At 33.2% G+C, this 18554-nt stretch overlaps 1 protein-coding gene across 4 annotated transcripts in view; it reads right to left on the bottom strand.

The window, feature by feature from the left end:
- LOC117327687 (protein lin-28 homolog) overlaps positions 1 to 18554 on the bottom strand; it is a 64658-nt gene that overhangs the window by 42400 nt on the left and 3704 nt on the right. Inside the window, exon 1 of one of the 4 annotated variants that reach the window (XM_033884794.1) lies at positions 12749 to 12952. The exons of 1 other annotated variant lie outside the window; for it this stretch is intronic. In XM_033884794.1, coding sequence (XP_033740685.1) covers positions 12749 to 12836 — 88 coding nt within the window. In that variant the 5' untranslated portion in view covers positions 12837 to 12952. Of the gene's footprint in view, positions 1 to 9337; positions 9515 to 12748; positions 12953 to 18554 lie in introns of those variants that run through there. 2 more of the 4 variants (XM_033884791.1, XM_033884792.1) reach the window with 2 other exon arrangements.

The raw sequence follows: 18554 nt of genomic DNA, 5'->3' as shown, positions 1-18554 counted from the left end.
AGCAATGTGTCTTGTTTTTAAATGCCTATTGTGTTCCCTATCATTGTCTTTCCTCTGATACATCCAATTTATTTACAAATATTTCGCTTTATGATTTTTATTCTGTAAACCTAATCTAGACAGAGGAGTTTCCAGTGTATGCTGTTGTATGTTCTTAACACTAAAACAAATCTCATTTGTTAGAGTCGTCATACGAGCTAACCAAACCAAACGTACTCTTTTAATTCTTGAAGTGCGTACATCATCAATTTTTCAATGCAATAAGCAGTAGTAAATATGCAATTAAAACGAACACATATTAATACAAAATATTTCAAGAAAACGATCCATAAATTACTTAGCTACTAATTTGCATAATAATACGCTTGGCCAACATGTCTTTAGTACTGACAGGACCAGACCATCATAATTACACTATTTAAACTATTATAAACCAATCTCTTCTATAATATTACATTCGGGATATGAATAAATTGAATATCATTCGTCGCTCAAAGTATTCTGGCCGCCATACATTCTTCATTTGTTTACATTAATGTGAACCTCTGCAAAACATGTAGTACCAAAATTGATTAGTTTGTGTATTGTATTAGCTATGATGATCCTAATCAAATACATTAACATTGCCTAGAAATTGGTCATCCTATAATTATCATGGATACTCATTTCGTTCCTATAACGGTTCCTGTTTTTTAAAATAATGATGAGAGTTTATGATAACATTTTAAATAAAATGATCACCGAATGAAATATCTCACTTTCATTGTATTGACAAAAGTCTGCTAATATATAATGAATCCGTAGGTATATAACTCGGCTAAAACATCGGCCACTCAAATTCAAAGCAGATTCGTATAATATGTCATTGACCACCACTTCCGGTCAGATGAGGTGTATGTAAGTCGGCTTAGCTCCAGTTTATACCATAAGTGTCGGTATTCCCAGTCCACTGTATGGTTTACAAAGCTAGGTCTTAGGAAACCCAATACTGTAGATATTTGCATAACTATATATATTGAGTCCAGCATCTGTGGTCAGTCAGTGTGTAACTCAAGTGTCCGAATCACGTCACTATTGACAAGCTGCTGATGACCAGTCACTAGAGCAATTCAATTAAATAAGTTAGACCGGCGGATTGGTTCGATAGGAGTTGCCCTTCAAGCTACTTCATCTTCGAACGCGCTAAGGAAGCTTTTGAAACATTCGGAACCTTATTAGCACTTGGTTATGAGAGAGAACAAATTTATCAATTAAAAAACTTATTTACAAACAAAGTATAATACGTGTTTGTAGAGAGTAGTTTTGATATACATTAATCATTTGTATCATAAAATGGATTTTTTTTAAAGTAAATGTTTTTGCCAGCAAATTGACTTTTCTTGTTTATCTGTCATTTGCTGTTATTTCTATTTTTAGAAAAAGAACTCTTCGCTACCTGTAGTGTTTATATATATATATATAATTGGAGGCGTATCACCTCAGCCGCTTTGGAAATGTAAGACATTGTGCATTCACCAGGAAAGGCTCACATTGATTGCCATAACTCAACCAAACCATTGGCATGAAGCACGAACTGCAATCAGCACCATCAAACTTGAACATCGAGCTGGTTTTAATGGGATTTCCAAAACACCTTCTGTAAGCCACGACGGATTCTGATAGATAACGTTGAAATAACAGCAAGAGGATCGAGGAAAATAAGACATTGAAATAATACAAAGTAGAGAGCCCCATATAGGTAAACATGGGCAGACAAACGTCATTTTCTGTACCAAATAGCAAACTTACGCAGACAAACGTCCTTTTTATATACCTAAATGTTAACTGAGGCAGAAAAACGTCCTTTTATATACATAAATGTTAACTGAGGCAGAAAAACGTCCTTTTTATATACATAAATGTTAACTGAGGCAGAAAAACGTCCTTTTTATATACCTTATACTTAACTGAGACAGACAAACGTCCTTTTTATATACCTTATACTTAACTAAGGCAGACAAACGTCCTTTTTATATACATAAATGTTAACTGAGACGGACAAACGTCCTTTTTATATATCTAAATATTAACTGAGGCAGACAAACGTCCTTTTTATATACCTAATACTTAACTGAGGCAGACAAACGTCCTTTTTATATACCTAATACTTAACTGAGGCTAACAAACTCCTTTTTCTATACCAAATAGCAGAACTGAGGCAGATAAACGTCCTTTTTATATACATAAATGTAAACTGGGGCAGACAAACGTCCTTTTTATATACAGAAATGTTAACTGAGGTAGACAAACGTCCTTTTTATATACATAAATGTTAACTGCGGCAGATAAACGTCCTTTTTATATACAGAAATGTTAACTGAGGCAGACAAACGTCCTTTTTATATACTAAAAGGCAAACAAACTGAGGCAGAAAAACGTCCTTTTTATATACCTAATACTTCACATAGGCAAACAAACGTGCTTTTTATATACCTAATACTTAAATAAGGCAGACAAACATCATTTTTCTATACCTAAACGTTAACTGAGGCGGACAAACTCCTTTTTATATACATAATAGTAAATTGACGCGGACAAACGTCCTGTTTATATACAAAATAGTTAACTGAGGAAGACAAACTCCTTTTTTATATACCTTATACTTAACTGAGGCAGACAAACGTGCTTTTTATATACAAAATAGTTAACTGAGGCTGACAAACTCCTTTTTCTGTACCTAAATGTTAACTGGGGTAGACAAACGTGCTTTTTATATACCTAAATGTTAACTGAGGCAGACAAACGTGCTTTTTATATACCATATACTTAACTGAGGCAGACAAACGTCCTTTTTCTATACCTAAATGTTAACTGGGGTAGACAAACGTGCTTTTTATATACATAATAGTTAACTGAGGCAGACAAACGTCCTTTTTATATACCTTATACTTAACTGAGACAGACAAACGTCCTTTTTATATATCTTATACTTAACTAAGGCAGACAAACGTCCTTTTTATATACATAAATGTTAACTGAGACAGACAAACGTCCTTTTTATATACCTAATACTTAACTGAGGCAAACAAACGTCCTTTTTATATACCTAATATTTAACTGAGGCTAACAAACTCCTTTTTCTATACCAAATAGGAGAACTGAGGCAGACAAACGTCCTTTTTATATACAGAAATGTTAACTGAGGTAGACAAACGTCCTTTTTATATACATAAATGTTAACTGCGGCAGATAAACGTCCTTTTTATATACATAAATGTTAACTTAGGCAGACAAACGCCCTTTTTATATACCTAATACTTAACAAAGGCAGACAAACGTCCTTTTTATATACCTAATACTTCACATAGGCAGACAAACGTGCTTTTTATATACCTCATACTTAAATGAGGCAGACAAACATCATTTTTCAATACCTAAACGTTAACTGAGGCGGACAAACTCCTTTTTATATACATAATAGTAAACTGACGCGGACAAACGCCCTGTTTATATACAAAATAGTTAACTGAGGCGGACAAACTCCTTTTTTATATACCTTATACTTAACTGAGGCAGATAAACGTGCTTTTTATATACAAAATAGTTAACTGAGGCTGACAAACTCCTTTTCTGTACCTAAATGTTAACTGGGGTAGACAAACGTGCTTTTTATATACCTAAATGTTAACTGAGGCAGACAAACGTGCTTTTTATATACCTTATACTTAACTGAGGCAGACAAACGTCCTTTTTATATACCTAAATGTTAACTGAGGCTGACAAACTCCTTTTTCTATACCTAAATGTTAACTGAGGCAGACAAACGTCCTTTTTATATACCTAATACTTAACTGAGGCAAACAAACGTCCTTTTTATATACCTAATATTTAACTGAGGCTAACAAACTCCTTTTTCTATACCAAATAGGAGAACTGAGGCAGACAAACGTCCTTTTTATATACAGAAATGTTAACTGAGGTAGACAAACGTCCTTTTTATATACATAAATGTTAACTGCGGCAGATAAACGTCCTTTTTATATACATAAATGTTAACTGAGGCAGACAAACGCCCTTTTTATATACCTAATACTTAACAAAGGCAGACAAACGTCCTTTTTATATACCTAATACTTCACATAGGCAGACAAACGTGCTTTTTATATACCTCATACTTAAATGAGGCAGACAAACATCATTTTTCAATACCTAAACGTTAACTGAGGCGGACAAACTCCTTTTTATATACATAATAGTAAACTGACGCGGACAAACGCCCTGTTTATATACAAAATAGTTAACTGAGGCAGACAAACTCCTTTTTTATATACCTTATACTTAACTGAGGCAGATAAACGTGCTTTTTATATACAAAATAGTTAACTGAGGCTGACAAACTCCTTTTCTGTACCTAAATGTTAACTGGGGTAGACAAACGTGCTTTTTATATACCTAAATGTTAACTGAGGCAGACAAACGTGCTTTTTATATACCTTATACTTAACTGAGGCAGACAAACGTCCTTTTTCTATACCTAAATGTTAACTGAGGCAGACAAACGTACTTTTTCTATACCTAAAAGTTAACTGAGGCAGACAAACAACCTTTTTATATACCTAATAGTTAACTGAGGCAGACAAACGTCCTTTTTATATACCTAATACTTAACTGAGGCAGACAAACGTCCTTTTTATATACCTAATACTTACCTAAAGCAGACAAACGTCCTTTTTATATATAAAATAGTTAACTGAGGCTGACAAACTCTTTTTTATATACCTAATAGTTAACTGAGACAGACAATCGTCCTACTGCTATACCAAATAGCATATACCTACTGAACAGTTTTATAGTCATAATACGTCGGACATTAGTAACATCATACCATCATACAGTGGTGTACAGTGAAGCAGGCTAAGCATTACAATCAGACTGATGGTGCTCAAAATTATCTATGTCTTAACTTCATTGATCTTAAAATAATTACCAAAATTTGAATAGATTGTACACTATTTCAAAGACGGTTTCTCTGATTGCATTATGTGTTTTCTGTAATCAAGTAATTGCATACCTTAAGTCATTGCCGTTGAAATGATATGCTTTACAATTTGTTCGTCAGAACGTATTTCTTAATGTAGATCCTCCATTTATGAACTAATATTAACGTAGAAACATAAAATAGTTATTATTTGTTCAACCAACAGGCACGCGAGTTGACCAAAGCATTAGTATAATGACCAAAATACTATGGGACCAACAGCCTTTACACATAGCCGTCCAATAGGGTCACAATCTCATTTATAATTTCCCTTGGTAGTCATGAATATACCATGTAACAAAAATAACTAAGAGCACTAACACATCCGGCGTTTGTGGTATGACACCAGCCCTTACTTTATTGATGCAGACATGATAATCAGCCATCTACCGACTGTGTTTAGCATATCATTGGTGAAAGCAGATATTTATGTTTATTTACTTATAAAATACCCCGAAATATGCAATATAATATATTAAAGCGGGGTAGCTACAAATAACATTAGTATTGTTGTATCATAAATAGTAATAATTTAATATAAATGAAAATGATTGTTTATATGCATTTTATCAATTGTATATAGTAATTTTTGGATGGGAAAAATTGCCTGTAGTTTATATACATTTTGAAATATCACCTCAGGTAGAACTGCACAATTTGACCTTCATTTGAGAAAACATCACAAGATTATCTAAAATATTTGTATTAGCAAACAATACGGACATTAGAGATGGTCGATACCCCGATGGGATGTAAAAAGGTATGGGGTCACCAGCCTGACCACGTGGGTTTCCTCAAAGTACTCCTGTTTTCTCCCACAGTAAGACCCCCTCACGCGCTTCCATCTGGGCCAACATGAGATAATAAGTGATAAATAAAGCTAATATAACATGTTTTGCAATTGTTGTGAAATAAATAAAAGTTTGTATTTTCACATCATTAAAAAATAATTGATTTGTTAACGTTCACTATAAAAGCATTGATCTGAAGAATATTAATTCAGTATATGTGTTATCGAAATAATATTTCAGTAACAATTATGTTTTGCGTACATAATTATATTAGCACAATTAAAATGTTCAATGTCATGTCAGTTGATCTACATACATAACGTGAATCTAATCTAAACTCACACTTTCTCATGATTTGCATGGCTAGATTTTGGCGATGTAGAGAGATGTTTGACAATATACAGAAAGGGCTTTTTAAATTGCTCTGACACCTTTCGGACAAAAATTTACCGGTCTGATAGTTTCAAGATTACAATTTTAGACATATTAGAAATCTTTTACGAGAAAAGTTATAAAAAGAAAGTAGAAAATGTTGTAAGTATGACATTTAGATGGCTTTGGGTACCGTACCAATATGACGCAGGAAACAGTGTCTTCTCCGCAAAATTTCGGATGTTTTTTTCAAAAAGTTGGGTTATATGCTAGGAAAATTTCGATCGATGCCTTTAGTCTATTTTCATAATCCTCGCCTTTTGTTTTGTCTCCTGTTATGGAATTAACTTCCTTACTGTTGCCTTGTCTCCTGTTATGGAATTGTCTTCTGACTGTTGTCTTGTTTCCTATTATGGAATTGTCTTCCTGGTTGTTGTCTTGTCTCCTGTAATGGAATTGTCTTCTGACTGTTGTCTTGTCTCCTGTTATGGAATTGTCTTCCTGACTGTTGCCTTGTTTCCTGTTATGGAATTGTCTTCTGAGGTAGACACACGTCCTTTTTATATACCAAAAAGCAAACTGAGGCAGACAAACGTCATTTTTATATACCTAGATGTTAACTGTTAAATGTTGTATTGTCTCTTGTTGTGGAATTGTCCTCCTGGCTGTTGTCGTGTTTCCTGTAATGGAATTGTCTTCCTGACTGTTGTCTTCTTTCCTGTTATGCAATTGTATTCCTGACTATTGTCTTGTTTCCTGTTACGGTGTTGTCCTCCTGACTGTTGTCTTGTTTCCTGTTATGGACTTGTCTTCCTGACTATTGTCTTGTATCCTGTTATGGAGTTGTCCCCCTGACTGTTGGTATATTTTCGCGTTATGTTTCGGTATATTCTCAGTTTCTTTCTCTCTTTGCTGTTCTGATTTGTCTTTTCGAACGTCTTGGTATATGTACGGTATCTGCATTTTGTCTTTATCTTTAATTTTGTATTTCTTCAGTTACTTTTTGTCTTTTCGACAATTTCGGTGTATTGGTGACTTATCCTTGTGGTTTCATTTTAGACTACGAGTTCATTTATTTTCTTAGTTTCTTTTTCGTGTTTTTCTGAAGAATTTTAAAGCCGATCATCGTTACAGGCAACTTCCACAGGCGAAGATCACCACTGAATCGGTTTAATCTGTGGAGAGTTCAACTGTTTGGCTATTTCACGTTCAGGTCCTGCAAAAGGAGTCCGCTTTTTTTACACTAAAAACAGATATTACATAAAACTTACATTGTAATATTCATTATTTTCTTATCTGTTGATACCTTCAGTTTAAAAAGCTATGGCAACTCTCAAACTTCACGTCACATACGTCCAACTGACAGTCTTAGCGATAACGATAACTGAATGAAATACGAGATAGTCTACAACCAACTATCAGACATCAATTAGGACTAATGTTTGATACACAAAATCACTACAAACTACATCGCACATTTCATCTAACAAAAAATGTAATTAGTATTTTATTCAGAAAAAAAACACTCGCTATTCAAAGCAGTGATCTTGAGAGCCTGTTGCGCTCACATGGCTATTTAAACAAAAATGACAAAATCATTGTTTATTACAAACCAGACTTACTTAATAACATTAAAATCTATACTAAGTTAAAATTTGTTGACATACATAAACACGATAAACCTTGACAGAAGGTCAAGGTTATACTAATAGGAAATAAGGACAGATTTCAAGAAGCTTCTGAGGTGAATTTCGGCCAAACATCTTGGTCGGGAATGTTCAGGAGCTTCAGAAGATGTTTTTCACATCTATACCGTTACTAAAAGCTGACCCTTTATCTGACTTTATTCACACAGCTGGTCTGTATGATACGGTATCATTGCTCTAGACGTTATGCTTTCGTCTGATTAGAACCTTTAATTATTTGACACCCATGCTGCTAAAAGTAGGTCGAGGCTATTCATATTTGTATAATAAATTGTCATGTTGTATATCATAAACTTGCTTAACTGGCTACGTGAATTCTCCTGGAACTGGAAAGGATTCTCTTTTTTTCTACCAGTCAAATACTATCAAGCTGGATCAATCAGAACTGGGGAAGATTCTTATAATTGACTAACATAGTTCATACATGTGACCTTGAAAATGGGTCGAGGTCATTTATATGAGCATTTTTAGAGTTGCACTCGAGCAAGGAGTTGTATTCTAGTTGTGACTGAGGAACCTTAGTAAAAATGCTATATCATGTTAGGAACGCGAGTATACAAAAGGAAACACCATCATGTTCCAGATGTTTTTATATAAAAAGATATCACATTGAGTCAGTACGGTATTCAATTTACTCTCCCATTTAATTAAACTCTTCTGAAAACTTGAAATGCACAACTTAGACACAGAAAGAGAATACGAATAATACTTCATGCCATAGCAAAACTGGAAAAGTCTACAATTACAACTGGTATTTGATATCCTCGGACGTAATGTGTAAGTAATGTTCAATATCAGCTGAAATATACACACACCAATCAGTATAGATTATGGTACAGACTATTCTCTTTCTTTCTTCCTTTTTTATCAGAAACAAAAAATTAAAGTTGTGATACCGAAATCTCGAACAAATTATAAAAGCTTCTGGTAAAGATAATGTACATTCATAAATACATAGGATAAATAACTCTTAACATAGGCTTCGTACTATACCAACAGCTACTACAAGTCCTGATAACGTGTGTGTATTACACTTACAACGCCTAGGAGATATATAAATAGGTACCTTACAGTGACAACTACACGTCAGCCATATGTTAATCTGTCCATCTCTGCAGGTGTCCAGTTCTCTTATACAAATACACATCAGTGTGTCTGATGGAAGACGTAAACTGAACTGACCAGTACTGACCGCAGGTCTGACCATAGCTTATTGACTAACACCAATTTTCACTTTGCATTGTTAGTTTGCTTTCTGGCAAGATAGATTTAAAAATCGTATTAGGAAAAGATATATATCTTCAGATGTCGATCACCTTTAAGTGGAAGTATGAAATAGACGATGCATACCCTTCTCATTATCTTCAATGTCATTACCACTAAGGCAATCACGGTCTAAGATTTTATGATTTTCGCAAGAGACATTTACACTGCAACGCTGTGCCACTTACCACCAGCTCCGAAGGCGGGGAGGATTGGCTGACCAAGAATCATGTAAGATCCTGAAGTTTGATTCCAAGAAACACCTTTGGTCACTAAATTTGACAGGTTAGGGTACGATTGCTGAGTTGGAGCAGTCGCAAAATCCTTCATGATGATACACACGTTTATTTGATATGCAACTTATACTGCCCTCACATCCTGGCTGGGCAGTGAGGCCGAATGACTGCTAGGTTGGTCAGTACCTTTTATCCCTGGGGTCACTGTGCCATTGAAATGCCCTGGGTTTCGGCCTAATTTCATGCACCAATGGACTTTAATTGTAACTTTCCTGAACATAATGACTGAGAACAAGCGACCGGAGAGGGTTAGCATTGCTCGCCCTGAAGGCCATGAACTAGCCTTGGCCTCCACGCTGCAAACTTTTATTGTTGTTTAATGCATGCAAATTCTTAACATTTTATCGCCGGCATTCTCCCGTGAACTTTTTTGTTATTGGAGATTTAAACATATTTTAGGAAATATAAATAATTTGTTTGTTTCGATATTGACACCCAACTAATAGGAATTGGACATCGCAAAGAATTATTATATTCACCATATTTAATTTTAAAATGTTTAAAATACATTTTTGATTAATTTGTAAATACTCATTTCATTGATAAAAACTTAATTTGGTTTTACTAGGTAAGTTGAATGATTTTCTCATAATATTGTTGCTTTTATTATTATACAATATATATAATTGTTCTATATTTTGACATTTATTTCATTAAAAAGTCTTAGACCGAGGAAGAAGGTATCAATTCATTATCACTCTAAAGTAATCAAAGGAAAGGAGATTTCCTGTTTTGGTTTTAAATGTATAAATATTTATATTTCATTAAGTTATCTATCTGTGATTGACATGAAAAGTTGTTGTGTTGTTTAGACGTTAAAAGTGGTCCATTAAATTATGAAATATTTATATGTTCTACACTGAGTTCCCTTTATCTTAAACTCACTAACAAGTACATGATGATTAATTGGTAAGTACATGATGATTAATTGGTAAGTACATGATGATTAATTGGTAAGTACATGATGATTAATTGGTAAGTACATGATGATTAATTGGTAAGTACATGATGATTAATTGGTAAGTACATGATGATTAATTGGTAAGTACATGATGATTAATTGGTAAGTACATGATGATTAATTGGTAAGTACATGATGATTAATTGGTAAGTGTTCCCGCATTACACTTCAGAAACCGGCTGTTTTCCAAAGTTGTGAGTACATTTATTTGAAAGCAAATAAAAATGTTCTATAACAAACACACTTCCCTGATAAATTATCGATGCACAAGTTACCAGGCACACTGAACAAATAAGCGAAGTTATCGTAACTTGTGTATCACTTTTATAAGTGCGTCCTATATTTGCATTTTTCAATTTTCGTTACAGCCTGGGTCACGTTAGAAACCAAGGAAATGCGAAAAATAAGGGATTATATTATCATTTAATGAACAAAGTAAATGAACTTGAAAAGTGACATCGAATATATGTTTTACAAATTGAATTGCGTTCTGTTTGATACTTGTCGTTTTAACTAAGCAACCTAATATCCCAAAAATGTACATTATTATACCAAAAAAATGAATTTCAATTATGTTTAACAATTGTTTCTTCATGCGTTACTCTCAATTCAATTTAACTACTACAGAAAATATTCAAACTTTAAGGTACAAATTAAGAGCGTTTTTTTGAAAATTTATCTTATACTGCCAAACGCAATCAAAGACATCCAACATTGACAGGAAACAAATTAATATGTCTGCCATATCACAGCAAATTAACATTAAGATGCATTGAAGGTGATGCAATTGTAGATCATTATTAGAAAGACAGCGGGTGGGCTTTTGTGTCCAAAAGTTTATACACTCCTTACAGAATGTATATCTATAATTGATACAGAATGTATATCTATAATTGAACAAGTGGAGATTTTTAGGTTTCTTTGTATCTAAGTCAACCGATTCGTTAATATGTAGTAATTTACAATATAACAGCATCCGATGGCGTCACACCAATTACAATATGCTATACATTTAATGTACATATTTCTTTATACTTTATTTTATTTAGTATCATAAGAATATTATTGGAGTTCTGTTAATAAATCATTGTCTTTATCATTAGTATATACATCATCATGTATAATTCGGATTAGATAAAAAAAATTATCTAAACCCAATTACGAATAATTCTGATTTTGTAATTTGCACCATGCGATTTCGAAACCAGTTAACGTGTCATTTCAATCTAAACGCTGTAACAAAATATCAATAAAGAGTGAAAAAATATTTTGTTATGTCTGTTGAATATAGATGAAAATATATGATTTGAAATTAAAAGATATAATTTCTTAGAGAATATATGAGGTGTACAAATACACCAGCTATTATTTTGAAAACGAAGGATATTTTTATTTTCGGTATTTGTAAACGCTATTTTTATATATTTACTGTATTTTAAACAATTTAATATCTTGATTTTCCATGAAAGATATGAATCAATGTAAAATAACCTCTTAAATGAGACAAAATACCAGTTGAAAAATATGAAAAATAGTAATTTCATGATGATTTATAGTATTTTACATATACATGAAGTTGATGCTGTTTCGGAGTTCAATGTCAGATAATTCTAATGTAAATTATATCAACCTGTCAGCATTTGGAATGACGCTAAACCTGAGTAAATGATACTTGATCGCTGAGTTTTATTGTAATTTTAAACATTATTCTTTTTATTTATGTTTCATCTAACTAATTTAACCATGATGATGAATTATTTTCTTTTAATTCAAAAATTACGTTTGATGAAGTGTTCAAATATTCCATGATGAATACCAATTACCATTTTGGTGAAACGCTAATAAATAACATTAAATAGATTAATACATACACGAGTATGGAGTATTTTACTACAATGAATACTCTTCTCTATCTAGGTGTCGTTTTACTCTGGCAGTATATTATAATTTAGCAATCGTATACAAGTCTATTACAGTCTTTTTAATTAATTACAATGAAAATATCAATTGATATTTTTTACTTTCTCGTCAAACAAAATTCTCAGGCAGAGCTGACAGGACATGTTACTTATATAATCATATATTGTGCGAAGAAGCGACTAAATGCAATATAACTATTGATTTTCTTTTGAGTGAAACTTTCAGGGGAAATCCGTAATATGATACTATTTAATCAATTAGATAAGAGTTTAATATTTATTTTCAATTATGTGGTAAATAATCATTGTAATTTCTATAGAAGATATGGCGATGTGTGACATCGACTTGTTAATTAGATTAGGTTTGCTAACTAGAGGTGATTGGATGTGTACCTTCTCTTTATCACGAGATGTACAACTTACCTGATGTTGGCTGATAGTATTGGACCTGTGGGAGTTTGAAGCCGTGCATTTTTGATGTTGTAGTATATACTTCCGTTCCGTGTACCATTTAGCCGTCGAGTGTGGCACATAATTTGTAACACTCTTCTCCAAGGATATAAATCCGGTTTTTAACACAAGAAGTTCTGCTACATTTCACATACAAACAAATCAAAACGAGCAATCAATGCATTTCAAATAAAAATCAAAGGAATAGGAAACTGACAAAAGTCCAAAAACTACTTTAAGAAACAAAATCCATGAAAATAGCAAGAACACGCAATTCCAAAGATGCCCTCTAAGCTAGGAGTTGCGCACCGCTAACCAGCAGAGCCATATATTATGAAGAAGAGGATGGTGAGAAAGCACATGACATTATCTTAGGGAAATCGCCAAGCAAAATAGAGAGAGCGAGAGTCAGGACTAACAAATCCACTCTGTTATCAATTACTCATTTGTAAAAGTCTTTGGTGCTATATTCCTTTTTTATTCTGCTCCTATTTTTTCTTCTAATTTCTCTCTCATTGACTGATTGGTATCGAAGGATATCAGTTTATCAACGAGGAGTCGTTTGCGTCACCACCAATCGCCACGCCCACTTTAATCTGTATTCTCTGGTTCCCAGCTGATGATGATCTTGGACAAAAGAAAAAGATGGGGCCTCGTACAAAACGACAAGGCAGCGTAGAGGTTATCGCCGGTTCATGTAGCGTTCACGTGGTCAGTCGGATAGGTCATTCTGACCTCTAGAGCTGCCGAATGTGAAGAGGTGTGAAAGTGATGTTTCAGAAGGAGATAGAGGAGAAGATAGGACGATGGCTGTTTGCCAACACCGCCAGGAAGACAAGGCGAGGTGTTTAATACTAATACGATACACGAAACGAGAATTCAATATACCCTCTAAATTTTATTTTTTTTTATTTTAAAGAACACAATTTTTTTCATTCGTTATATATTTGATTTTCTGTCAATAATATAAGATGCGGGTTTTTTTGGGATACGGTTCCAACAAATGTTTCTTGATATCAGTAGCATTTATGAAATTGGATAACCTTTTTTTCCAATTATAAACTTGATGAACAGCAATGAATTAAAAAATATTATACAAAAAAGTCAAATGTTATGCTATGCGTAATTTGTGATATACATTTTTTTATGAATATTTCATGTTAGATAAATAACTTCTTGTGTAAATAAATGCATTTTAAATGATGAATTGAAAGAATGGCGCTTTTTATGGACATATGATGCAAAGATTCTTACATTGTACAACGGGTGAAGAGGGCTCACATCGGCCATCGTACAAAAGACATAACTAGTAGTATATTCATATGAAAGCACGTTATATTATATAAATATCAACAATATAATATGTAAATTCATATGACATGTTGTTTGAGATTAATAGCTAATATCGAGTAATTTTCAGCGAGTCGCAAACACATAATAGTTATTCCAAACAATTTGAATCTCGGCGATTATCACCTTTGAGGATGTGAATTTAACTCCGGATTTCCAGACTTTTAACCCAGCATCAATAATTGCATTTAGATGACGCAGTCTTATTTATCATTTGCCATACAGCATGTTATGTTTATTGCTTGATTCATACTTTAAGATCATATGGACATTTTGTAGCATAATCTCTTTAGACATTTAATTAGTTATTTCATATTTTCCTTTTTATAAATCTCAATCCAATTCGTTTCCTTGTCAGAGATAAGATAGTGTCGCCGTGTGTTCCTTTTAGGGAATGAGCTGCACTTCAAATCTGTATAACAAATACCCAACAGTACAGAGAATATCAAAAGAAAAATAAAGTACAAACGTGAATTTTAAACTCTAACGTTCATGACACTTTCGACTGAATTTCGACAGCATTGACACCACAAACAATTTTCTTTGCCAATAATAACAAAATATTTGCATATGATATACATACGGAAAATGAGCTTATTTTATCTCATATTATTATTTATTCGTACTATTGAACTGCAAAGTATTACTATTTTATCATAAACAGCTTTTTAAGGAATGCTATGTTACCGCATGTGGATTTGTGTTTAAAAAAACAATGGACTTTTTTATTTTTCAAGTACATGTACTTGTCAATTATTTTTAGTTTTCCATTTTTTACTAGTTAATCGATCGCTGATATGCAGTACTTTTTTGTTTACTTACTTAATTGTACATGTGTGTCAATTATTGCGAGCAAAAACCAATTTGTTCCTCAGCTTAATATCGCAATAATGACGAATAAAATATAAAATGTATTAAAACTTTAAGATCTACATAAGTCATAAGATGCCTTTTCCCACGCCTCATGATGTTTATGATTTCGGAAATAAAAACAATAAATCTACCAAAAACGTAAAGAGTATCCTAATGAGAATGTTTTAGCTAGGTGATATTTACGTAAAACAAACACGAAATGTGTATGTGTTGGTCAGATGTCCAGTATTCCTAAATCAAACACAATCAACTTCCTCATCTGAAACTTGTATTCGTGAAAAACAATTTCAGACCTATCAAAACTAACAAAAATACAACATTTTCTGGAAAGGAAAAGAAGCCACCTTGAGCTTATAAAGAGAAATGAAATTCCATATAATTTCGAAAAAACAAAAGTGGATATTTATATCATCTAAAGCTAACTAGGCTAGGTAGAAATAAATGAACGAAACAAACTAGCTCTACGGGATGGTCAGTATGATAATTCACACACCAGAGGTCAGGGCTGCGTCTGGAGGAAAAGGATGTGCCATAAAACAAGAAAATAATTATCCTGCAATATATTGCCACTTATTGTGACGGTATCCATGGCGACCACCTGGATAGAAACACGTGATCAGTGAGTGACAAATAATGTACATTTCTATCCCAGCAACAACCTGACCTACATCGAACGCATGACGTCATTGGTAGATATAGTTTTGCAGTCAGTCTTTGAAATTTCCCCGTGTCATTGTCTCTCAGACAATGTGTTACCAGATTTAGTCGAGAATATATAAATTTGTCATCAAGATAATATAATTATCGTATAAATAACTATAATCTTATACGGTCTCCTTCATGAAAAACTTCATATCAAAAGGCGGCAGACAGTATCTATACTGGCAACTGGCGTTTATGTAAGGAATCGCCCACAACTTCTTACACTTGCTTATATTCCCCTATTTTGAATCAGATAGATGGAATATATCATAATCATAAAGCTTAGTTTGATACTTTTTATTTGGTATCTTTCTACATCATTTTTGAAAATGAAGACTTTCATAATCGCTATTCGATTGATTGATGCACTTATTATTATCGACTTTAAATTCTAATATTTGATATTCTAAAAATTGATTAAGATGTTAAATAAATTCCATAGGATAATAAAATGGTCTCCACTAGACAAGACGTCGTGATCAATGTTAAATGTTACAGGTGATCTGCATTTCATAAATAACTGTTTTAATAGCAATGTACATTGTTGTATGACGGTGTTTTTTCTTTCTGTTTTTTTCAGTAAGGTAAGTGCAGATGTAGTGAGATTACTTCACAAAACAAATAATGAACAGGTGGAGAAAAGGCAATATATGACAAATGAGATGTTACAGCGTCAATTCCTATGTAAATAAAAATTATAAGATAGTCACATGGTTAATTTTTAATAGAAACAATATATAACAATAACTAGATAAAAAAATTAAATTAATGTCAACAAGGTTATAACTCAGAATCCACAAAGACAAAATATATCTCAATGTCAACAAGGTTATAATTAAAACATATCCCATTGTCAATACGGTTATATCTCAGAATCCACGAAGACAAAACATTTCTCATTGTCAACAAGGTTATAATTAAAATTTACCCCATAGTCAATACGGTTATACATGTAACTCAAAATGAACAAAGACAACATATATCTCATTGTTAACCACATGGATATGATTGTCACAGTTTCAATACAAATATATTTCAAATTTCAAACATACTAAAACAAAAATTGCCGCCATTTCAACTCATAGCGACATAATATTCCTCAGTGGCAATGGACAAAGGATACATGTATCACACCAGCAACAAAAACTGTACAACACAGGGACAAAATAAACCACAGCTTGGAGACATTGGTATAAAATAGTCCAAAGTATTCATCCTAGGGACAAAATAAACTACAGCTTGGAGACATTGGAATAAAATATTCCAAAGTGTTCATTATAGGGACAAAATATACCACAGCTTGGAGACATTGGAATAAAATATTCCAAAGTGTTCATCATAGGGACAAAATATACCACAGCTTCAACACATTGGAATGAAATATTACAAAGTGTTAATTAAAAACCAATACCGAAAGCCGAATGAACACTACAACAGAAAGAATTCAGAAACAATGATAAGAGGACAAATGTCGACAAATGTATACCGCATCCCTATGAAAAGCTTTAGAGAGTAACGTAACTGGTAAAGTATAGAAAAAGAAACTTTATCTGACCTTTTTGACTTTTGAATATTTACAGACACAAGATGTGGTATATAGCAAGAAAAATAGAGTGACCTTGAATTTTACGATTGAAAGGACAAACGAAATTGAGAATTTGGTCATTGCCTGCAATGTTTGCGATGGCAAAATATTGTACGAAATATTTTCGGAGTTATTTTTAAGGGTATTCTTATTTACATACATATAATATCTATGTTGATAATGCAACTTAACATAGATTTAATTTTAAAACATAAAATGAATGTGACATTGACCTATGGTCTTTTGACTCTAAAACCAAAACGATTGTTTGTTGTCCTTTATATGTGAAACAATGAACGAGCTATCTTGCTAATAACATTCTGAAGTAAAGTCCCAGTATCAATGTGGCCTAGAATTCTGATGCACGACCTATAGAAAGCCTAGAGGTTTTAGGTTCATGGCCCTTTAAAGGTTAATGCCTCTGACCTTTTACACCTTTAGATGAAAAGCTATCAAACTCCAAGACAGGCAGAAAACATAACAATAATTCCCACTATACGTAAACATGTCGGGAAACATGTCCCGACGAAGGGGTGTACCAAATTAAGTCGAGAATCGTACACTTCGAGCCGGAGGTCATCATTCAAGGTCATGAAACAAGAAACAATTACCTTCTTGTTATCCATTGTATGATCGATAGAGGTAATTAACGTTAGACCTTCCTGCAAAATTTTGGATTTCATTTCTCGTGAAAGAAGTCTCATCATGGCAACATTTGGAACCCTTGCCTGACCAACAAAGTACCAATCGTTTCTTAATACTTTTGGCCATTGTAGCTGGTGTATAACCAAGCAACTTTTGACTACCGACTGTGATGACTTCTTTTCACAAACAAAACCAAAGTCCATAAAATTGGTACTTACTTTTCACCACCACCAGGTCAGTATAATGTGACCGGACGTATTGGAATGATACCGTGTCTATGGAATGACTTGCTATTGTTGTGTTATAGGACTTTCAAATACCCTGGTAACCATTGTATGGCGCCATAGAACCGGGTCGATATGACCTTGATTGTCACAAAGACCCAAAAACTCAATGGAGAAGGGAAAGGGTAATATAAATACATTGTGTCAAGGCATGTAAATACCTTATGTTATGTGCCTTTTTAACAGATTAAACTGGCCTCCGAGGCTTGAGGCAAATTTTAGACGTCAGCCATATTGGATGATCTAGGACTCACTCACCAGTGGGTACATAGTGAGATTGTCGACCATTATCGTTAAAAGCAGCCGTATATGGTCATTAACAGCCATTCTAATGAAAAAT

This window comes from Pecten maximus, chromosome 5 (assembly GCF_902652985.1).
Source record: "Pecten maximus chromosome 5, xPecMax1.1, whole genome shotgun sequence".
NCBI classification, from domain to species: domain Eukaryota; kingdom Metazoa; phylum Mollusca; class Bivalvia; order Pectinida; family Pectinidae; genus Pecten; species Pecten maximus.
This window is presented reverse-complemented; position numbering and strand designations above follow the sequence as displayed.